Here is a 25468-nt window from a genome sequence, read left to right on the forward strand (position 1 = left end):
TAGGAGGAAAGAGGAGAGGTTGTGGGGTTAGGGGGAGGAAAGAGAGGGAAAGTGGATAAGGGTGGAGGCAAGGCGGGGACTGCCGGGAGTATTCGGAAATATTTTGAGTAAAAATCTTTTTTCTTTTGTGGTGTTTGTAGATGCATCATTTGTATTTGTTGTTTAATTCAAAATAATAAAAAATTTTATATATAAAAAAAAATAAATAAGGCCATACATTCAATTTCATAGCTACTAAGATTGTTGGCCGTGCAGGTACAAAGATTGCCAGGGAAATGATTGAAGCTTGGGAAATGGGCACTTTGTCAGTCAATGGAAGTGCTGATTTGCCACCAGCTTATCAGGTCCTTAGGAGCTGAGGACTTGGCAGCACAATAGCCAATCGCCGGCTATCCACATACCCATCAACCAATAGGAAGGCACCACATAAATATGATGCATAGAATAGCCCAAAGCATACATTCTGGCAGAGAGAAGTTCCCTGAGGATGGGCTCTAGCACAAGTCCGAAGCTCGGAAGACTAAACCTCTGGTCCCAGAGGTTCAGATCTTGCAGCAATTCACACTGCTTAAAATTTTTCATTTGGCTATGCTATAGTCTAGTTATGATAAAAAACAAAGTACTTTTTCAAAGATTTATGATTTTTTAACGTTGTTTTTACAGCTGAAAAATGTATATCTAATAGTAACAATTATATTCTAATTTTGCAAGATATTCTATTAGTCATAACCAGGTTCAGAATACTAATAACCCTCGAAGTGATTACATTTTGGCAAATTATCAATAATAATATCAAACGTCCACTCATATTTTTTGTTTGACCATCAACTAAATAGGGTCAGACCTCGTTAGTGGTTGGAATGGGAGATCACAGAAAAATCCCTGAATTACAGGTAGTCCTTGATTTATGACTGGTTGTTTAACGACCATTTGGAGTTATGACAGCCTCAGAATGGCTTGTTTGGAGGTTCTAGCAGGAGAGTGCAGCTATCATATAATTTTGACCAAAGATCAGTATACTTGTTTTATCTGGGATGTCTGTCCTCTTCTACCAAGCTCAGGAGGGATGCACATAGAGCAGTGAGGGAGGAAGAGGATACTTGACTATCCAGACAGATCAGCCAAATCAACCCTAGTGATCAGATATCGCAGCCAGATCGCTCTCACATCCAGAATGGGTGCTTATGGCCCAATGATTTGTGATATCTTTTGCCAATTTCCATACAGTACAATGGATTCGGACTTCCAACTGCATGACTTGCTTAATGACCCAATGATTTGCTTAATGAATGCCATAAAAATGGTTGTAAAATTGGGTCTGGGCACATGGTGCCTTGACTTATGACCATCAAAACTTACATCCAAAATTCCAATCTAAACTGCATTCATAATTAGAGGACTATCTGTACAGGTAGTCTTTAACTTACAAAAGTTCATTTAGTGTCTGTTCGAAGTTACTGAAAGTGACTTATGACCATTTTTCACACTTATGACTGTTGCAGCAGCCCCATAGTCATGTGATTTACATTCGAATGCTTGACAACTAACTCACATTTATGACGGTTGCAGTGCCCCAGAGTCACGTGATCCCCTTTTGCAACCTTTGGACAAGCAAAGTCAAGGGGGAAACCAGATTCACTTAACAGCAATGTTACTAATTTAAGAACAGCAGGGATTCATTTAACAAATGTGGGGAGAAAAGTTGTAAAATGGGGCAAAACTTACTTAACAAATTTCTCACTTAGTAACATAAATTTGGGGCTCAATTGTGATCGTAAGTTGAGGACTACCTGTGTAGGCTAGAATATGAAACTGAAAAACATCCTGAAAAAAGGCAGTGACAAACTTTATTTTAATACCACAAACATTTATATGGACATACTGATAAATTCTCCAAAGCTAGTAACAATTTAAAAGAGAATTTACATCTCAATTTTCCTAGGCTAATATGTCTTAGTGAATACAAAATAAAACAATTAAGAAACTGGGTTTCACATGTCATTAATTTTCCACTTTAAGACTTGCTTTCAAAAGAAAAAAAAATGAAATGAAAAATGAAATTTAAAAGTTGGCAAGAATGTAGTTTAAAAAGTCCTAAAAGATTTTTAAAAGGTTCAAATAGTAAAGCGAGTTTAAGAAGAATATTTAATTTAATCGCAATTAAAACAACAATAATAAAATAACTGTCAACTCTACAATGAGCGTAGCTGCAGCCATTTTCCCCTCTCATTCTAGGTTGCCACATAGAACGGAGGGAGGGGAGTTGTCCAGATGCTTTGTTAGTCAAAATAATCTTTTGTCCTGTGGGAACCAAGGTCATCTACTGCTCCCGCGACTAGAAATTGGGTGTTGCATAAAAAAGCCTGTCAGATGAAAACATTGGGGAACATAGTTGCTTGCATAGTTTTTTGGGTGGGAGATTATACTAATTGGGTAATTGTTACTTGTGTATTCAGACTTGGTTTCACTTTTGACCGTGCTGATACTTTGTAATTAATAAACATGTTTTTTGAGGAATTTTCAAGCCTCGGAGTTCTGCTTTATTTGACTTTGTTTGTTGGAACCATAACATTAAACTAAATCTTCTAAAAAATGCATTTTTTCGGGGTGCTGGGCCCCAACCGCCTACCCACCCTTTGGGAGAGTGGTAAAGACTCAGTGAAGATTTGAAGATGGAGGAAAAGAATGGAGCCATTGCTGGCCACAAGGGAACTCGGGCTGTTGGAGCGTAAGCAGCCGCTCCAGCCAAGGACGCGTCATTTGGCAGGGGCTCAGCCAAAGTCCAGGTTGATCAACCTGGGAAGCTGGTACTGCAGGGGGGAACTACAATCTTGGCGAACCTCTATCAAGCCGAGGCTGCCCCTCAGCGCAGAAGCACTCCTGTAACCGCTGAAGAGGAGCTCCTCTTGCTGCCGTCCCAGGGGTTTTCATCCGCGGCATACCATAAGGGAAAGGTATCGATCAGAGGGGACGACTTCAGAGACTGGAAGTTCCAGTCCGCAGTCCATAGCCCCTTGCTCGAGCAGCTGAAGAAGAAGTTAGGCAGGTTGGAGGTGATGGGTCCCATCGCCCAGGATGTGCCATGGGGGGGAATGCCAAGGGCTACCCATCTCTTCCCCCCCTTGCCTGTTCCCCAGCCAGCTGTGCTATCAAGCCCTATATTCCAGCCAAGCCCTCTGCCACGGCCTCAGGCTGCCAGTTCAGGAGCCCGGCAAAGGGAAATCCGGAGAGTGGTTCACCATGTCCCCAGGACCAACAAGCAGCCAGTAGCAAGTGTAGGCAGCACCGCCAAGGTTTGAGCCGCCTCCCATCAAGCCCACCTTTGATGGGGACCACGAGAACCTAACCTTCCTAAATCAGGTGTGGGCTCATCTAGATTGTTATGCTTATGCCTACCTGGATGATGCCATTATGATGAATGCTGTGGTGGCCAATTTAGAGGGGGAAGCAGCCAACTGAGTGACCAACTGCCATGATGAAAGGCCTCCTGAAATGCAGGATGCTAACCTATTCATGGAGCAGCTGAGAGGCCATTTTGAAGATGAACCCCAAACCCTGCTGGCCGAGAAGGAGATCCATTGTCTGAAGCAAAGAGGCCGCTCTGCTAAGGAATAAGTTTGTGAATTCAGAAGAGTTACTGGTTGACTGGGGCAGTGGCCGGAACAATCGTTGATCAATTACTTCAATCAGGGGCTAGACCGTGACTTACTCCAAGCCTGTATCTATCAGGGCTTTCCCAACCAATTGCGTGAGTGGTACAGCATGGCGGTGATGCTGGACATCGAATTGGAACACCCCAGAAAGCCAGGGACAGCCGAACCCAAGCCGCCGTGCATCCAGGAGAAACGTCTCTTTGGCTGATGTTCTCAAGCCACTACGACCATCAGTGTCCCCCAAGCCAGGGCTCCTATCAAGTGCTACCAATGCGGTCAAATGCGTCACCGTGCTGTGGAGCGCCTGGCTCCCAAACCCCAACCCAGAAGCATGCCAGTTGTCACTGCAAACTGGCGAAAAGGTCCCAGAGGAGGAAGAGAGAAGACAAACTGGGCACGTCAAGACCTCCCCCCCAACCGAGCTCGAGGCAAAAGCCTGATCTGAGACACAGCAGATGCTGGTGCCTTACGACAGTGATGAGGAAGGCGAGGAGGATCTGATAGTAAATCAGCCCATCCTACCTTTTGTCATCCCCAAGATAATAGTACCCAAAACCGGGGCCCAAATGGACTTAAACATTTTAATAGACTCAGGTTGCATTAACTGCTCAAGCTGGGAATTTGGGCAAGACTGTTACCCCTAGCCATGAGATTTGAACAAGCTGACGGATCCCTTATTGGCGGTGCACCTGCCACGCACCTGACAGAACCAGTGTGATTGGAAATGGGTCAGTACTGGGAAATCATCCGTTTTGTGGTGGTCCCAAAAATGACTGAGGCTGTGATTTTGGGCCTGGCTCGCTTGACAAATGGCACCCAAACATCTGGTGGGAGAACGGAGTGAGGAATTTAAGATTGGGAATAGGCCCTTTCCCACCTGCCACCACCAATGATACAAAGGACTATACCACAAATGAGGATCAGGAAGAGCACCCCGAGACACTAAAGGCTGTTGTAGAAAAGCTGCCAGGAATCCAGCTTGTCCCAGCTGAATACTGTCATTTAGCTGAGACATTTAGTGAGAGAGTGCGACGCTCTTCCCCCCCACCGGGCTACGGACTGCGCCATTGAAATCTTACCCGGGGCCAAGCTCCCGAAGCCAAAAATGTATTCAATGACGCCCAGAGAGATGAAGGAGTTAAGAGAGTACATTGACAGGAACCTGGCTCGGGGTTTTATCCAACCAGCAAAATCATGTGTAGCAGCCCCTGTATTGTTCAAAGAAAAGAAAGATGGGTCGTTGAGATTATGTGTGGATTTGAAAGGATTAAACACTGTCAGCATAGAGAACATGTACCCCCTTCCCTTAATGAAGGACATGTTGGCCCACCTAGCAAAAGGGAAAGTTTTTACAAAGTTGGATTTAAGAGAGGCTTATTACCGTGTCCGGATTAAGGAGGGGGACTAATGGAAAACCACCTTCAATTGCCCCCTGGGAAGCTTCCAATTTAAAGTGATGCCTTTTGGACTACAAGGTGCCCCTACTGTATTTATGCAGTTAATCAACCAGATGCTCCACGATCACTTGTATAAGGGGGTTTTAGTTTATCTTGATGACATTCTCATTTAATACTGAGACTATGGAAGAGCACATTAAATTGGTCCAGAAAGTGCTGAGGAAACTACTAAAGGTTAAACTGTATGCAAAGCTATCTAAATGTGAGTTTCCCCAGACACATCTTGACTATCTAGGGCAGTGGTTCTCAACCTTTTTAATGCCACGACCCCAACCGGTCGTAAGTCGAGGACTAAACTGGTCGTAAGTCGAGGACTACCCAACCGGTCGTAAGTCGAGGACTTTCCCTGCCCGGGAGCGCTGCGCATGCGTGGTTCTGCCCCCTGCACCAGCCGAGGCGTAGCTGGCAAGTGGCAGAGACGGAGCAGGCCGACCACCAGCTGGCCCAGCCCAAGGGAGGTAAGGCACCCGCCGGAAAAGGGGGAAAAATGGCGGACAAAAAAAATGGCGGACAGCCTTGCTTGGCGACCCCCATGAAATGGTCGATCGACCCCAAATGGGGTCCCGACCCACAGGTTGAGAACCACTGATCTAGGGTACCAAATTTCAAATGAGGGAATAGAAATGGATTCTATAAAAGTGAAAGCTGTATTGGAATGGCAACCCCCTCACACCCATAAGCAACTTCAAAGCTTTCTGGGGTTTGGTAACTTTTACCGCCAATGTATCCCCTCTTTCACAAAGATAGCCATGCCAATAACCAACTTACTGAAAATGGGAGGGAGGGGGAACCGCAACTTGTCAGCCATTGCCATGGTCCCTAGAATATCAAGCTGTATTCGAGAAACTAAAAAGACTCTTTGCAGCCGAACTTGTTCTCAAGCACCCTGACCCTGAAAAGCAATTCATCATTCAAGCCGGTGTGGGTGATGTGGCTGTCCTCTTACAAAAAAATCACCGGGGGGAATTACAACTTTGCGCTTACACTTTCTGAAAGCTGACTGACACAGAGGAGATGTGCCATTTGGGAGAAGGAGGCTTTTGCGGTGTGATGGGTATTACTAACATGGCACCACTTCTTGGAAGGGGGGGAGATACCTTTTGAAGTGTGGACTGATCACAAAAATCTGGAAGTTCTGAAAACCCCCCATAAATTATCCCCGAAACAAGTTCGGTAGGCTCAATACTTGAACCATTTCAATTTCACCTTAAAGTATCTTCCAGAGGATAAGAATTTTTTTGGCTAACGCTTTGTCTAGGATGCCTCAGTTCAATTCATTAATTCTATCATTCCTCTACTGCACGGCTGTCAAACTTGCCATGTCACATCATGTTACGCAATGTATCGTGATTTTTTTCGTATTGCTGGAGCTGGGGTGGGCACAGCCTCCGTATGATGCAACCAGCCTGCAGGCCGGCACTTTGACACCTCTGCTCTACTACAATCTGCCTCTCAAATAACCACTAGAGCTCAATTGTGAAAGCAATCCATCAGTCCTGATGACTGCTTACTGAAAAGATTTAAAGAACAATTAGAGACTGACACCTGATTCAAGGACAATAAATCTCTATTAACCTTTCGGGGAGGGCTAGCCTGGAAGGGTTCGAAACTATACCTCCGAAGTGCCCTCAGGATCGAAGCCCTTCAGCGCAGTCATGATGCAAAGCAGGTTGGTCACTTTGGGTTCCTGAAAACATTACATTTGGTACGAAGGCAGTTTTGGTGTCCAGGCATGAAAAAAGACTTTGAGAGTTATATGAAAAGCTGTGCCACCTGTGCTGCTAAGAAGAAACATCCTGGAAAGCCTCCAGGGCTCCTGCAACAAGTAGTTGACCCTTCCCAGTCTTGCGAAGAAATAGCTATGGAATTTTTAGTGGACCTGTCTGAGAGCAAGGGAAATACCGTCATATGGCCTGTGATTGATCTATTTTCCAAACAAGCTCATTTCATTGCTTGTTCAGGGCTCCCCTCTGCTCAGAAACTGACCAAGATGTTTTTGAAGTACATCTATTGGCTCCACGGAGCTCCTAAGCAGATTATTTCGGACAGAGGGGTTCAATTCACTGTGAAGGTCTGGAGGGAATTTGTTAAGCTTATTGGGTCTACTCAGGGGCTCTCATCAGCTTTTCATCTGAGTACTAATGGGGCAGTTGAAAGTGTGAACTCAATGGTGGAGCAGTACCTCAGATGCTATGTTAATTACCAGCAGACTAATTGGGCTGATCTTCTGCCTTTCGCTGAAGTAGTTTATAATAATACTGTGCACAGTAGCACTGGTCTTACACCGTTTAAGATAGTTACTGGGAGGGATTTTATGCCTATGCCTGAGTATCCCCAGGAGCCACCTGCCTCCCAAATTTTGGATCAATGGGTGACCTCCTTCTAAAGTGTTTGGGCGAATGTAAAAAAAGCCTTAACCCAACCAGCTAAGGTTTACAAGGAGCAGACTGATAAGAAACGCTCCCCTCAAAGACCATTTTATATTGGGGAAAAGGTTTATCTTTCAATTAAGTATTTGAGCAAAAAATTGAGCAAAAAATTGAGGCCAAAATTTCTGGATCCTTTTCCTATCATCAAAATCATAAATTCTGTTACTGTGGAGTTAAAGCTTCCACGGCTTTTGGAGAAAGTCCACCCTGTGTTCCATTGTAGTTTGTTGAAACCTGTGTCTGAATCCTTGTTAAGACCTATTCCAAAGAAGCCGTTGGGTCCAATAGTGGTGGAGGGGAAACACATTATGAAATAAAATGAATACTTGATTCTAGGTTGTACAAGGGGAAGTTACAATACCTCGTTCAGTGGAAAGGCTATCCACTGTCAGAAGCTACATAGGTGAAGTGTACAGATGTGAAAACAGAAAGGTTAATAAACAAATTTTACAACAAACATCCTCACAAGCCTCGAGGAAATACCTAATGTGCTTTTTGTTTCCCCTACAGGAGACTCTTTCCTTTTAAGAGGGGCCGACTGTCAACTCTACGAGCGTGGCTGCAGCCATTTTTTCCTCTCATTCTAGGTTGCCGCATAGAATGGAGGGAGGGGGGGTTGCCCAGGTGCTTCGTTAGTCAAAATAATCTTTTGTCCTGTGGAAACCAAGGTCATCTACCGCTCCTGCAACCAGGGACTGGGCGTTGCATAAAAAAGCCCACCAGATAAAAACATTAGGGAACGTAGTTGCTTACATAGTTTTGTGGGTGGGACATTATACTTTGTATTGTATTACTTGTGTATTCAGACTTGGTTTCACTTTTGACCATGCTGATACTTTATAACTAATAAACATGTTCTTTGAGGAATTTTCAAGCCTCAGAGTTCTGCTTTATTCATCTGTCTGTAGGAAACATAACAATAACACTGATTGGCTGCTTTCTTCCATATCTGTGATTACATTCAAAATTAACTAGTTCTGAATATGCTACACTAGCTATACCATTCTCTCAGAAATAACTGATAATAACTATATGGACACCTTTGTTCTCCATTTATTCTGCAATGTCCTTATAGAAAAAGTGCTAGCAAGAGCACTGAAGCTCTCAAGAGTCCAAATTTCACTAGCATTTGTTTCCTGCACTCATTCACACATTATGAATTAGTGTAAGATCATGTTTCAGTTTATTTTAATTCCCTGTATTTGTGAATAAAACTGGATATATTTTATGTCCACGAGACACCCAAACTGCACAGCCAATACAGTTCTCTTAATCAAACTGCCTAATATCTATGATTCCAGTACCAATATTATTATTATCTACAAGTGAAATGTGTCGATTTTTTGTGAATTATCCTGGTCTTGAAAATACTGTTGTTCGTTTCATTTTTATGAAAATATTCAGAATACCTGGTGGTTTAGTTGTTCCTCTAGATTGATTTTTGCTGCCTGTAAGCTGGTTATCAATTCCTCAAGACGATTATGAACCTAGATCACCACAAAAGAAATTGAAGAGTCATTATGCAAGTTACAAATGTCTTCAGTCTTCAAAAATTCTCTAAAAATCTTTTTTGTTATTTACATTCCTTACTATTGTTACATTCAAGATTTCAATAATTTTAATTAATTTATGACTTCTGAAAATTAAGAAAATTAATTCACTATGCTATATTACTTGTCTGAAATATTATATTTTTAAAAATTATAAAATTCAGTAAAGCAATTAAATATGAAATCTTATTTCCCCAAAATATTATGGCTGACTTACAGAAACACTATCCTGTAGGTCTTTTTGAAGTATTTCAATTCTATTACTTTGCTGGTTTGTTGTAGCTTCCAATCTGGCATTTTCTATTTCAAGTCTTAAAAGAAAAACACATAGTCTCAAAACAGAATACAAATTAACTATATTTCTCCTTCTTTATGTGTTTCAATGATTCTAAACCATATGGAAGTATAAATTGCAGAAGAATTTTTTTATGAATTCTCATAATTTAGTACATTTAAATTTCAGCATGTTTTACCTCTGTATGTGCTCTTCTAATTGTTTTATAGCATTATTTGTTCCCGATGATGCTATCAGAAAATCCTGTAGTTTCTGAGATGCCGCACTTGCTTCACGCTCCTTAATATCCAAAACATGTCTTAATTCATGAGTAGATCTTTCACACTGGATAGTCTGTACTTCTGAATCTTGCAACTGTAAAATTTGAGAGCCAATGTGGCTTAGCTAAAAATAGATGCAATGTGCTCCTGCTATGATATAACCTACTACATACAGCCTAGTCACCTCATCTTGTAGTTTCTAAATCTCCTTCAAGGGCATCTCTATACAGAGTGCACTGCAATAATTTTACTGGGAAATAACTAGTGGGTAGATCATAGAAACAAGATAATCTCATTTCATGCACAATGAAACATCATGAACAAATGGCAAATAGGCACTTTTTATCAAAGAGCATATCCACAACTGATCCTTTGAAGAAAGAACAAAACAGGAAAAGTCCCTTCCCGTTTGCATTGTCTTCAATCTGGTTCAAGCAGCAACTCAATAATCTTAGCATACTTGATCCCGATGGAAAGAAGAAATCTGAATATTATCTGCATAGAGAGGGCACCCAGACCTATAATTCCTGATAATCACTAATGCACTGATTGCATACAAAGGTTGAGTGGCCCGGGGGACACCATAAACTTTATGCATCCCACAGTATAAATGACAGAGAGCCGAATGATATTCTATTTTCTAGAAGGTATTCTCTATGTAGGAACAGAATCATGGCAAAATTATTTTAAAAGCTAATGCATCAGAAAGTGTTAGATGTCATTTCTTCTGCTCCCATAGTAGAAGATATAAAGCATTTAATAAACTGTTGTAAGCATACCTTACATTTCATCCTTTCTACCTCCTTCAGAAGTTGCTGTTTATCCTCCTCCAAGTCAATACGATAACGTGTTGAAACTTCCAGTGAAGCTTCTGTCATGGATTGCTTTTTGAGGGAATCTGCAAGTTCTTGCTGCAATTGCCTTATTGTACTCTATAAAGATTTTTAATAAAATAATTAATACAAAATAGGCTGAAAGGATTGCATTTTAATTCATCTAATATTTATAATAGGTACAAGAATGTTCAATTACATATATTTATATGAGTTTGTGCGTGTTCAATATGCAAGTATAGTTTTCCTTCCTGACCAATATCAACCGAAGCAATGAACAACCATTTACTAGCAGAAGGAATGCAAAGATAAATTATTTAAAATAAAGTCAATTATTACGATATTCAAGTAATATAGTGTCTCTGAAGAAAAATTAAGCTTAGTTTAGAAATCTGTATCCTGAAAAATGATTGCATCAATGAAATTGACAGAACATAAATCATGCTTACCTCTCTATCTATTTTCTCAGATTCATATTTAATGACTTGGTCCTTTAAATTATTACATTTTGTGATTAATTCTTTATTTCTCTCTTCCATCATCTGAACTTGCTTTTCAGTATCAGCTCTAAGTTTATTAAAAATATCACTGAATTTATCTTGAACATCAGTCACTGCTTTTTCTTTGATAATGCCTTTGTTTTGAAAATCTTCCAGTTGTTGTCTAAGTAAGAGATTTTCACTTTGGACCTGTGCTAAACGTTCTTGCATAGATTCCTGTTTTATTACAAATTTGCTTATTTGATCCTTTGCAACTTGTTGTGCATTTTCAAGTTCTTTCACTTGGCACTGTGACTGGTTTACATCTCTTTGAATACTATCTAACAGCAAATTCTTTTCCCGGAGATTGTGAGTTGCATGGTGAAGCTCATTTTCTAGACTATTAGCTTTACTTTCAGCTTTCCCTAACTGTTGAGACAAGCTACTGTTTGTTTCTCGTAGAGTACATACATCGTGATTCAATTTGTCTTTTAAGCGGAGCCATTCATCCTTCTCTCGCTGAAGCAATCGTTCAAGATCACTTTTTGATACCTGACAACGATCAAGTTCCTGAAGAGCAGAACTCAAACGAGAGCGTAGTGAATCAAGTTCTATTTCCAATCTTTCTTTATTTTCCTTAATATGTTCCAATTTGGATGCTACCATTGCAACCTCAGTTTTTGATACACTTATTTGTCCATTGTATTGAAAAACTGTTTGAGTCAAAGCATCTTCATTTAGTTTCAGTTCTTTTTTAAGTTCTTCATTTTTTTCTTTCAAATTTTCATTTTCTTCCAAATATTTGCTTTCATCCTCCTGATGTTGAATCCTGATGCGATCAAGTTCTAATTTTAACGCACCAAGTTCATCTTGGAGTATTTGATTTCTGTGTAATAATTCTTTTTCATGGTCATGATTATCAATCATCTGAATATTTAATAAGCAAAAGGATAACAAATAAATAAATTGATAGAATCCTGAGATATAAGTACATTCTAGGACATCAGACAAATTTATGTTGGATAAAAATTATCAATCAACAAGTAACACTCAGAATGTCTAAATATTACCTCCAGATATGGACACATTATGTCTCTCATGAGTGCCTAAGAGAAACGATGTGGAAGGTGCTGCTACACATGCATTCTGCTTGTGGCTTTCTAACCCATTCATCAAACACTTTGGGAACAGAAATCTGGATAGTTTTTGTCTGAACAATAATTATTTTTCATTCTTATAGGGCATAACAGATGTGTCATAGCATGACAACTATGTATTTTCTTTTCAAAATAGTATAGTCCTTTCTAATTTTCTTAACTTTAATCAATTTTAGTCTGTCATAGAGATCATTTAAAGAGAAAAGGTTTGTAGCAACATAAAAAATCCTCTCAATTTCTTAACCAAAATTTAATTAGAAATTACATTTATTAAGTTTATTTATAAACCACACTTCTAAAGCCACCCACCTCATAGTCTGTCTATAGAACTTGAGAGAGAACTAAACTAACAAAAGTAAGAAACAAATTCCACACTGTGCCTTTTTCTTTAACAGTTATGTAAAAATGTGTTTCTTGCGATTATACTCACAAAGTTTTAAATACAGGTAGTTCACAATTTATGACCATGCATTCAGCAATGGTTTGATGTTACCCTGGTGCTAAACGAAAGGTCTTATAACCCATGACTGAATTTATGGCCATCGCAGTGCCCTACATAATTGTAATCTGGGCACTTGACAAGCTATTCATAGAGGAAGCTGGCAGGGAAAGTTGTAACCCACCACCACCTGCCGGGATGACTCCTTCTAATCTCTGGGGGCTGGTTGAAAAAGATCCAGGCTAAAATCCAAGTAGGATTTTGAGCCACAGAGCAAAGAGATTTCCAAAATCTCTCCACTTTCTGGCTGAAAATCCCGCTTGGATTTTGGCATGAAGGATTTTCAGTCCTAACTAAAAGAGACTTGCCTCTCTGCTTAAGGGCTGAAAATCCTCCATGCCAAAATACAAGCAGGATTTTCAGCCATGGAAGATTTTAAGCTCCAGAATGGAGAGGTTTCAGAAACCTTTCAATTCAGTGCTGAAAATCCAAGCGGCTTTTAGGTCCAACATTCCCATGCAATTCCTCACTCCATCCTCTACTTGACAGTTCCTGGGGCTTGCAACTTTCTGCTGGCTTCCCCACTGACTTGATTGTAGAAAGCCTGCAGGCAGTTGACTCATCTAACAAACAGAGCATTCAGTTAATGACAGCAATGGGGACTGCCTGGATTGCTGTTGCTAAACAAAGCAGTTGCATTTAGAATCGTATCAGTTAATGATGCAAATTCCAGTCTCAATAGTCGAGGACTACGATGAATATTTTAAAATTAGAAAACGACTAAAATGAACTGTAAGGTAAGAAAAAGTCTCCTTTGGGTCACTCGATTCCTAGTAAATTCATGGTGTCATCCATGAGTTATCTTTGTGATAATGTGAAAAAATGTTTGCCACTGTTGTCTACAAGATGTTTTACAATTTACTAATCTAGTCTATTGTTAATATTCCCTGAGAATCTCCCACGCAAAGATTCATCAAACTTGATTCAGTTTGTGTTCCAAGATTAAACAAATTCAGCCACCTCTTCTATTTAATGAGGCCATAAAAATGAATAGCTGCTCTCTTAAATAATTGAAAAATATTTTTCTTAAAAATATTGTTCTCTAAATTACATCATCATTAAAAAAGCTAAAGGAAGATTTTATGTCTAAACAAATAATTAATTTGAAACACTAGTCATTAATACTGATTCTTCCTGAATCACAGGTTTTAAATATACATAATAATTTAAGATTTAATTACTGATTTATAAAATTATGTCATTTTTACTTAAGATATTGAAGATGATTTACCATTTCCCCTCTCCCATACATGCATGCAAATATATAAATATAAGGGCAAAATCCCTAAATAATTATCAATTAATAGAAGCTATCAATAGTGCAGTCCTATCTCCCTTAGGGTCCATACATTTTGTGGTGAAAAAGTTATGAGCCTTCATAAAAGTCAGTAAATTGGAAGGATCACATACTTCAAGCAGTAAGATGCTCCAGAGTATGGAACAGGCACTTTGAAGGCCTCCAACCTCTTCCCCTCACATAGAATGAAAATCCTTAGCATCTGTTCCCTGGACATACAAACAGGATGGGTTGAAACTGACAGAGAGAATTAATTCCATCCTATGTAATATCTTGCAGCTAAACCACACACAGAACTTTACAGATAATGACCAGAATTTTTATTTGTAGTCACTGAAACCAAAAACACTTGATATGCAGTTCTATATTTTTGAAATATTTGGTAAAGTGGATACCTCTGAGTGTTTGCTTGCTACTTTTTTTGATTCTTCTTCCAATTCCTTCTGCCTCCAGAAGTGAGTATTTAAAATATCTTCTTGTATGGCTCTGGCATTTTGTTCTTGACAAAGTTGTCTCTGTGTTTCATTACGTTCTTCTTCCACCTATAAAATGTCAGTCTTATAGTAAACTAACAAACTGACTGGTTTGTTATGGTATATATTTTCATGGACTAGAAAACATTTAATTAGATTCACAGGTTATGCTGATCTGACATATTGTGCCTGTGTATACAGTCACAAATATAAGGAATTGAAGTTGTATTAAATCAAAGAATACAATATATGTAATATAGATACTGACAATTGAGCAACTAAATAAAAAGATCACTAACACTAATAGTTAAACATATGTAAAGTAATTACTAAGAATATTAGAAATTGATAATAAAAAGTCATTTTGGCAGTAAAATGTTAGTCATTATCTGCCGCTTAATAAAATATGGATTTCTAGTCACTTTAGACCTGGTGCTGCTTTATACATGTTCCTTATGAACAGATAGTTTTCTTAACCATCAAAGTAATTGAGAAAGTATTTATTCATGCTAAAAATTTGGCTAAAACTAAGTAATTGAGTAACTGATAAGGCCTATTACATTTTCTGAAGTATGTTTCAATCTTATGTAGCATTTAGAAGAAAAAATACAAGCTTGTGAGATTCTTTTCAGAATGTATTTATTCTACTGAATAAATATAAAAATAATATATACTGCTTTTAGAACAAGCTTACCATTTGTCGAACAGAATTCACAAGGTTTAGTAATTCTTGAGGGGTTTTAGTAAAACCTACATCTGTTGTACTTGGTGGGAAATTAATCTTCTTTAAATTATTTTCTTTCACAGGAGGAAAAGAAAAGGAAAAGCTAGGAAGCAAGCTTCCCTGATAACTAGTAGGTATGTTTCTTCTGACCACAGGATTGTAAGTATTAGAGCTTCCCAAAGAAGGGCTGGAGAATGAAGAGATCAATTCCTGATTAGGCTGATCAGAATTTTTTGTTATATAAAAATCAGGATATCCTTGGTAGTTTGCCTCATCCTCCATAGCTCCCCAATTATGATATTTCTATATATAATCTGAACAATTCATCATTTTTAGTAATTTGATTTGGTGTTGACCATATGATTTTTGAGCCTCCTGCATATTCATTATGCTACCCTACTAAGGCAGTTATTGCTCACTTTAACAGACAGGATATTTAGCAAAAGATCCTCAAATTTGCTGCTTCCTCAATATCAAAAGAAGAAACTGACCCAAAAAAATTATTAAATTTGAATTTGTGCAGATTACGCCCCTGCTATTGTTTGAGCGAAAACATTAGAACATGGATAGAATCTGCAAAGCTACTTTAATAAGTATTGGCATATCCAATCTCCTTGCTTCAGCTGACATCATAAACAACATAATGTCTCCATGTAATTATGAGGTCACTAAAATTCTTTTAAGTCTATTTTGTTTTTGCTCTCAAAGCTTTTTCTTGATTATAAGCAAAATGCATAAGAAAGATCTGTATTTTCAAATTAAAAATGTTTAATTTTTAATTCTAATTTTTCTAAAAAGAAAAAAAGAATTTAAACGAAGTACCTACTTAATTTTCAGCTACTGGATTGATCAAAGAAATGTGGTTAAGTAGCAGATCAAAATTTTTATATAATGGGTGAGTAGTAATTTGTAACAAACTCAGAAGTATGCAATTCAGTTCTATGAATGATATTTTTTCCACATAATTTTTCTTGTACCTGGTCACCACCCTAATATTGTGGCCTACCCCATCCCCCAGTTCCCAAGGTCCAGTACCTCACATAGCAGTCAATGACATCCTTCCCAGGGAAAAGCCAGGAACACTGACGCACTTCAGGTCTATTGGTTCTCAGAGCCATCAGGTACCCAGTAACCATCTCCCCTACTCACCTTACAAATGCTCACACACATACAAAAACACATGCAGAGTAACACCAACAGGGACCCACCACCACTACCACTCTCACCCAGTATCTAGGGTTTCCTTCTCATTCACCCAACCCAATCAGCCCCCTCATCAGGAACTCACCTCAAGGGAGGAACTCACCTTAGGAATTTCATGAAGTAGTTGCTTTTAAAGACAGATTATGTTAATTATATCATATTTCAAAATATGATAGAATGGGTATGGGGTGATAATAAATTCCATAATCCCATTCTGGCTTAATTTGTCCTACTTTTAGCTTTTCTAATGTTTCTCTTAAATAAAACTTGTAATTCTCAACAGTATTATATTTTTGTCACATACTAAGCAAACCACAAAAGCCTCTTATTTTATTATCATGGTTATGTCAGCTGGTGTAAGTCCCTAACTAGGTCATATTGGATCTATCAAACAGAATATCTTCCAGAATAAGAGTTTCATTGAGAATACAGTATTATTATAGAATGGGTATCATAGAGCAGCTGGGATAAAAAGAGGAATATTTTCTTTACTATTCATATTCTTTGGCTGATTAAATCTCTGCACCACTGGTTGTCCCAAGGTGATAAGAAAACTTTCAACAAAAGGTTATCTTTTGTTCTGGGAACATTCTGCCATATCCCTGATGTATCCATCCAGGATGCTCGATTGTGTGCTTTTATTTTTTCTATTCTAAGCCTTACTGACAAATTGAACACCTGACATCACCTGACCTTGATGGCATTCACCCAAGAATTATTAAGGACCTTAATACTGAGACTGTGGACCTTTTAACTAAAATTTGCAACCTATCTCTATACTTAGCCTTTGCTCCTTGAAAACTGGAAGGTGGCCAACATAACTCCATTTTTTAAGAATGGCTCATGAGGAGATTCAGGAAATTATAATCCTGTCATCTTAACATCTGTTCTGTTAGTGGAAGCTACTATTAAAGATAAAATTAGCAAGCACTGTTGACACAGGCTTTGCTCAAGGATCACCAACATAGCTTCACTAAGGAAAGGTTTTATCTCCTAAAGTTTTTTTTAAAGATGTTAATACACATATCGATAAGGATGAGACAGCAACATTATTTAGTTTTTTTTAAAAGCCTTTGATAAAATTTTTCATCAAAGTTTTCTCAGCAAGCTTAACAGGCATGGAATATAAAGGACAATCTTTTTTTGGATAACAACTGGGTAAAGAATAGGAAATAATGAATAGGAGTAAATGGACATTTCTCACAATGGATGGATATAACTAACAGCACTTCCCAGGGTTCTGTCATAGGACTGGTGCTTTTTAACATATTTAACATATTTATAAATGATCTGGAAATGGATGTGACTAGTGGAACAGCAAAATTTGCTGATTACATTAAATTTTTAGAATGGTAAAAACAATAATGGGTTATAAAAAGGTTCAAACCATTATCTGCACATTAGGAAACTGGGGACCGAGTGTCCAAGTAGCAGTTATCATTCAACATGAGGATTGTAAAGTGATGGATACTGGTGCCAAAAATGGGATCACAGCTAGTAGTGACTAATAAGGAAAAGAGATCCTAAGTAATTGTAAACATTTCATTATAGTTGTTGACACAGAATATATCTCTTGTAAAAAAGGCCACATCATGCTGTGAATAATAGGAAATGACACTGAAAGAGAGATGCCAATATAACACTCTTATGTAAATCAATTGTGCAATCGTAGCTGGAATACTGTGTGCAGTTCTGGCTGCTGCACCTCAAAACAGATATAGTGGACAAGAAAAGGTTCAAATAAGGGGAACTAAGAAGATCACAAGTACAATAGCTTTCCTATGAGGAAACACTGTAATGGGACTTTTTAGTCTATAAAGTAGACAAAGGAGAGGAGATGTGATTGAATTGTTTAAAATTACACATAATGTGGAATAAAGCGGACAAGGAGAAGCTAATTTCCGCTTCCCAAAATACTAGAAACAGATATTATCCAATGAATCTGAATTGAATCTGAAAAGATCAGGACAAATAAAAGAAATACTATTTTTACACAACAGAGAATTAAACTTAGTAATTTGCAGCCATATGATATGGTGCTAACTACCAGACTGACTTGCTTCAAAAAACAGGTTGGACCAATTCATGGAAGTCATGGTGGTCAATGGTTATTAACCTTGACAGCAGTCTAACTACCTCTGAAGTCAAAAGGTGGGAGATTACAGGGCTTCCTTGTGCAACTGGATGGCTATTGTGAAAGCAGATTGCTGGGCCACTGCTAATCTTTATGTTCTTATGAGAAAAAGAAAGATAGAGATAAAAAACAGCTAATAGCAAAAATTACCATGGGACAGAATGTCTGAGAGCTGTAACAAAGTACAGAGATTAATAGAAAAATGTCTTTCAAAATAAAAAAGGCAGCTCATCATAGAAGACAGAAGCTACTGCTACCTGCAACTAAAAAAAGCTTATCCTAAATTGTGGTTTTGTATGTGTATATTTTTATATTTAACTGATTTTTCTAAAATTTCAACAATAATATTTATTCAAGTATAAAATACTAAAATAAAGGTGACCTTTTTGAAAATCACATTAGAGTAGTTTTTGTTTTTAACAAGGGCAATTGGGACCAGAATTGCCATTGTTGAGCAATGCAGTCATAAATATGACATTACATGACCATGCCTCTTAGTGACAGAAGTTCCACCAATCCTGGCTGCTGCGCTAAATGAGTAATTAAGCAAGGATTTCTTGCTGGCTTCCCCAATGACTTTGTTTTGGAGAAGCCAACAGGAAAAGCTGAAAATCATGGTTACATGACTGTAGGTTGCTGTAGGTTATATCATAATTGTAAAACAGGTGATGAATGTCTCGATCACTATCACATCATTGTGGAGATGCTGCAACAACTGGAACTCTGAGGACTGGTCATAACCGCCATTCGTTGATGCTACTGCAAATTTAAATGGTCACTAAACAAGAGGTCATTAAATGAGGGCTACCTGTATAAGTCAATTTATATTAGAAAGAAGGAAAAAAGTGCAAATCTCTTAACTACAAAACATATTTCTGTCGATTGATGAGAGTACCAAGCAGTATTTCAAATGTAAACTACTTTAGGACTTTCACTAAATTTCACCCTGTCTTCATCGTCCCTTTTTATTTGTTTTGCTCCCTTTCTATTAACATGAAAGTGCTGCTACCTTAGAGAGGCATTGCCAGTTTATATTCGTTCTATTACTTGTTGACACTTATACTGCTTGTTTTTTTGCTGATGAGCAAAGGATTTACCAGATAGGCACTATTCTTCTATAAAGGACAGCCCTGGTCTTTCTGGGAAGCATGCTATTCTAGAAGCTTTAAAAGGTGTATTAATATTTATTTTAAAATGTTATGTTATTGGAAAACATGAACATGTTTATTTTAATAATTCAAAAAAAATATTTTGATTTAATCAGACCTGTTTCAGGTGGTTTGTTAGTGTTTTTAACTCCATTTCTTTGCTTCTCAGCATCAATTCAAGCTGTTGTTTTTCTTCCATCTGAGTACAGTACTGCTCATCTTTCTTCCTTAACTGCTCTTGATTTTTCTCATGTACCATTACAGCACCCTTTCTTGTTTCTTCCTCTTGTTTCAGACAAAATCTGGAATACATGAGTAAACATTTAAAATAGATTTGTTCAATAAATATATAAAAAGCAAAGAAACATATGTGTAAAATGGAACTAGCCTTGCTTATTTGCTCTGGCTCCAGAATCTACACTGAATTAACAAATTTGCATACACACACACACACACACACAAATATACATACATACATACATGGAGAGAGTGAGAGACAGCACATCATGAATGTAAAATCAAAGATTATACAATATGGCCAAAGTAGTGAAGTGAAAATATGGCAAACTGAAGTTTTAGAAATGGAAGACAACAGTTATATTGAAGACTTCTAGTCTTCAGTTCTTTTATACAATTGAAATTGCTGGGTTTAGTAGCTAAAAGCCAGATTTTTGAAGTTTCTTTAACCATATTTATTGAAGGGAAATTATGTTACAAAAGTCTTGACACCTGGCTATATATAGTTTAGCACTCAATTTACCCCTAAGTTTTTTTGGGTATAGATGCCTTGATCTGCTTGTTAACCATGCAGTTAGGTTTTCCTGAAAAAGCAAGAATGTACAGATATTCTGGGCTTATTTACAAGAGCTTTTTTCTCAGGCTATAAGAAGTCTAATATGCTAGTCATACATATAAAATATGTAACACTTGAAAAAACTTCATAGTCTGATTATTACAAAATAATTTAAATATAGAGAATCAAATATTTTAATCTGTCATTTAATTTCCAATGGATACATTTCTCATTAAGATTTTGAACTTTCTTTTTATTTCAGACAATATTGCATGGTTTAACAACCAAACAGAAATTAAGAGCCACCTTGCGGCGAGATGGGCAGCAAACAAGTTTAATAAATAATAATAAATAAATGATTAAATTTGCTCTAACTAAAAAAAAGTGTTGGGAAATTATACCAAAATCAACTATTTATTTAAAAGTTCTTACTTCAGATTGGTGATTTCACTTTCATATTGTACTTTTTGATGATCCAATATAGATTTCATCTCTCTCAAGTCTTCCAGATTTTTTTGCCATTCATTTCTCTGATTTTCAAATTTTTTTACTTTGTCAAGCAATTGAGTGTAACGTCCCTTCTCATGTTCAATTAGTCGTTCATATCCATGAAATATATTCTGAACTTTCAAGAGACTTACAGAATCTGTTTTGGAAAAAAAAATCATGTGTTAACATTATTTATCCAAAATGATATTTGATTAAAAAGAATGACATACACCATCCTCTGCAAAAATACTCAGATGTTTTCCTTAATGGCAGCTAAAAAATAATCAATGGCTCAATCACGAAGAAAGAAGCAGGATCCAATTACTTGTTAAAAAACACATGGACAAGTTTACTTAGCTTTAGGATAAACATGCTAAAAATGTGGCTTATGATCGCTGGGGGGAATCATGAGCAAATTTTGAGGTGGAGTGTCACAAATGTTGAGGGTTGAAAGGATGGGACATGAAGAACAAAACGTTTGAAGAGTTCCAACTCCTGTGGAAGGCAAGAAGGAAGTAACTTATGGCTGACAGGGAGATGATCAGGTATTGATAATAGGGTCACCTCATAGCCAGAAAAAAACAAGCAAAACACCAACTTTATCACCCTTTATAGACCATAGTAGAAACATTATACTTGCTTGGTCACTTCTGCTGTCCCAACGACAGCGGAAGCATAATATAGACCTTCCTCAGAAATCATCACATACTCATTCTCAATTTCACTAAAGAGAAACATGCATGAAACATAGGAAGCAGCCCCCTCATTCCATGTTGTTAAGACTTCTCTTCTTCCACCTCTACTACTCTCCTGGTCTCTCTATCTCAGTAAATAGTCAAACTGCAAACTTCTTCAGTTATTCTGGAGGATCACAAAGTTGAGAAAGCCATCTTTTTACAATAGCAAAGGGTATCCAAATCCTGTTTCAGGAATTCCTTGGAACCCAAGGGCATAGAAAAGCTATCCAAAAAAGTCATAGCATGGTCAGTTCCAGAAGATCTGTCAGGTCACCATTCTCAAAATTAGTAAAAGGGCTGGCCAACCAGATAGCCTAGGATGAAAACAAGCTCCATATTCTAACTTCCAGAGTTGCTTATCTTCTTTGGGCCATTTTCCTTCTTGTGTAAGCATTTGAGTATGTAAGTATTTGTAATCAATAAAGTATAACAGAGGAAACAATGTGGCTTCACTTTTAAAATATATGTTTTGTATTATAACTTAATGAAAAACACACACACACAAATATCTATCCATATTAATAATTTTTGAAACTCAAGCAGAGTATATTAGCAGACTTTGTTCTTTACGTTAAATTACTTATATTACATTGCAGTAATGTAATTATTGTAATTATATCACAATATAATCCTTATATTTATCTACAAAGGAAGGAAAAAGCCAGTAACAGCAAAAGGTTTTCTCCAAAACTCATTAGCAAGATGGCAAACTGGGGCAAGTTGGCAACTGGATCACTGTATTTGTGACCTTGTCAGATAATATAATAATATTCTTCCAGGTGAAGTGCTAGTAGTAATGCAGAGAATTGACACTGCCAGAATACCTATCACAAACTCTACTTCCTCCATTTCAAAGGAATTCATTTTTCAGGTGTACTACTGATGGTGCTGTCTTTCCTCCAGCAGGACTGAGATTAGGGGTAAGGAATATTATACAGAATAACAGTTTCTGTAAAACCTCTCTTGTCAGCCACCAACTGGAGAAAGGGCAAGATACACAAAATTGTATTTGTGCCAGTTGAGGATTTACAAAATTGTGATCTTAATACAAATTGTTTTGCTTCAGACAAAGCCAAACTTCTTTTGGACCATGTAATTTTGAGGCAAATCTGGCATTTTGTGGAAGTATATCTTGTCAGGGAATTCCAGAATGTTTGTTCTCATATTAATGCCTTTTGGACGTCCCACTGATTGGGACAGCAGCCCTGATTATATTTTTAATACAGACTTAAAAAATAATCAGTTCCCTAATGCTTTGCCTTATTGTCTGCTATATTAATTGCTATTGGGAATTAGTTTCCAAATTACAACATAATCCCAGTTTCAATGTCATGTTATCCATTGATTTGTTAAAAATGTTCTTAAAGTATAGCTACATTATCTTTTGTGAGCATGTGAACACATACCTCTAAAGCTGACTGCAATTTGTTTGAAAACATCAATCTTCAGCTCACACTAAATCAAAGCCTGCTCAACTCATGTCCTAAATCAGAATTATTAATGACCTCTTATTAACTAATGTGGAAAAGCATAAAATGTGGTAACTTTTAAAAGCTTTTACAGAATAGAATGAAATATACTGCCATGAAGAGATTAAAGATTATTCAATTTTAGAGAAGTATGTATGGGAACTGTAAATTCAACTACCAAATATCAAATAGATATTTAAATAAGACATGTGTTCTTAGCATTTTAATACTTTATTATTTAATGACTTTGGATACTACAGATAAGTTCTTGCTTTTGATTTTGATTAATCTGCTAAAACTGATGAAGATAAATTCAAGAGTTTTTTAACTAGTTCTTTAATTTTTTTAAAAAGGGGAATCCCTATTGACATAATTAGATGGTAGTAGATGATATTACTTCCCTTCAAGGAACTATAATTTCAAAGTCCCTGATAAATTATGTGAATAGAAGATATACCTGTAAGCCACATAACTCCCCTGCTGCTTTTAAAACAAAAGGAAAACCTACTATATTTTCAATATACTCTTTGATATGGAGATTCTCAGTCATCCAGATCATAGTTGTCCCAAAGGTGCTTTTTCAAGAGGCAACTGGACTTTCTTGTTTTTATTTTGATAGTTGAAAAATATTTCTTTTTGCTTCTGAAAATGATGACTAATACTCAGTGCAACGGTAGTCTAAACGAGCTTTCAAATTCTAAAATAAGCTCTACAACATCTATTATTTTCAACCAGTACAGCCAACAGTCATACTGGCTGAGAATGCTGGGATTTTTATTTGATTAGTTGACTCTTTTTCATTATATATCTGGAAGGTGAGACAAAAACCTTGATAAATCTTGATAAAAAAGTAGCTATCCAAGAAACACTATCTATTTTGTATTCATAAGAAAACATTTATGCTTGATAATAACAAATTTGCTCACCTTTACAATCTAAACTAAGTTCTTCTATCAGCACTATAGCTTCCTTGTAAATGGAAGAAAGTGACTCAATATCCTCTGCAGTTGAATCTGAAGATGGAGTTAAGTCATCCAGATCATTAGTAATACTCAATGTTCTGTAAAGCTATAAATGAAACAAGTAGAATTAAAGATAATTATATTCTAAATCAAAACGTTCATTTCTCTTTTATTAACTTTTAATTCTACTAGGAAAATTTTACAAATGGAAATTGGCTTAATTAGATGCCACATTAAATCATGATTTTCAGATAGCTAACAAAGTAGTATTTCTAATAAATCCACTTAATATTAACAATTATAACTACCCCTACATCATAACCAGAAGACATAAACCCACCAATATCTGTCTGCATAAAGGACTACTTTTAACTGTAAATTATTATTATTTAAATCATTTATAGTGAAGTATACAAAGCTATTGTATTGCTTTCTGTGGAAGCTTCCATATTTAAGCTATATTCTTTTGCATTCTAAATTGTGTTTGACGATTCTGGCTTGTCAGTTGCAGAGCTTCTGTTAAATTTCTGTTAAAGCCTCAATGACCTATAGTTCTTTATTTCTACATAATTATTGTCAAAATACATTCTCTAATTCTATAACTTGCTTCCTAGTTCCAACTTTTAATTTAAATCTGTGAGCAGCAACATGTAGGAAAATAAACAATTATTCCTGCTTTTCAAAATCTTTCATTTCTTCCCTTAAAATTTTATGCTTCTTCACTCTTTATTACTCCTTCATGGATTACTGCCTTGTCGTGGCAAAGGGGCTTGCATAACTCAATGAAGCTATGAGCTATGCCATGCAGGGCCACCCAAGATGGACATTGGTTCAAAATTGGGAAAGGAGTCCGGCAAGGCTGTATTCTGTTGCCCTGCCTATTTAACTTATATGCAGAGCACATCATGAGAAAGGCAGGGCTAGATGAATCAAAAGTTGGAATTATCAACAACCTAAGATATGCAGATGATACCACTCTAATGGCAGAAAGTGAAGAGGAACTAAAGAGCCTCTTGATGTGGGTGAAGAAGGAGAGTGCAAAAGTTGGCTTGAAACTCAACTTTAAGAAAACCAAAATCATGGCCCTCTCAATTCCTGGCAAATAGATGGGGAAGAAATGGAGGTAGTGACAGATTTTATCTTCCTGGGCTCCAAGATCACCACAGATGGGGACTGCAGCCAAGAAATTAAAAGACGCTTGCGCCTGGGGAGGAAAGCTATGGCAAATCTATACAGCATACTAAAAAGCAGAAACATCATCCTGCCAACAAAAGTACGTATAGTCAAGGCCATGGTTTTCCCAGTTGCAATGTATGGCTGTGAAAGTTGGACCATAAGAAAGGCTGAGCGCAAAAGAATTGAGGCCTTTGAACTATGGTGCTGGAGAAGACTCCTGCGAGTCTCCTGGACTGCAAGGCGATCAAACC

The 25468-nt window shown here is 37.3% G+C and overlaps 1 protein-coding gene across 1 annotated transcript in view; it reads right to left on the bottom strand.

The window, feature by feature from the left end:
• LOC107285376 (ankyrin repeat domain-containing protein 26) overlaps positions 1-25468 on the bottom strand; it is a 101032-nt gene that overhangs the window by 29197 nt on the left and 46367 nt on the right. Inside the window, exons 23-31 of the mRNA XM_015813556.1 lie at positions 24006-24147; positions 20817-21030; positions 19710-19893; positions 14305-14451; positions 10927-11883; positions 10424-10576; positions 9563-9738; positions 9307-9400; positions 8949-9026 (exon numbers count right to left, since the gene is read on the bottom strand). Coding sequence (XP_015669042.1) covers positions 8949-9026; positions 9307-9400; positions 9563-9738; positions 10424-10576; positions 10927-11883; positions 14305-14451; positions 19710-19893; positions 20817-21030; positions 24006-24147 — 2145 coding nt within the window. The remainder of the gene's footprint in view (positions 1-8948; positions 9027-9306; positions 9401-9562; positions 9739-10423; positions 10577-10926; positions 11884-14304; positions 14452-19709; positions 19894-20816; positions 21031-24005; positions 24148-25468) is intronic.

This window comes from Protobothrops mucrosquamatus, unplaced genomic scaffold (assembly GCF_001527695.2).
Source record: "Protobothrops mucrosquamatus isolate PMUCROS unplaced genomic scaffold, P.Mucros_1.0 scaffold167, whole genome shotgun sequence".
Taxonomy (NCBI): Eukaryota; Metazoa; Chordata; class Lepidosauria; order Squamata; family Viperidae; genus Protobothrops; species Protobothrops mucrosquamatus.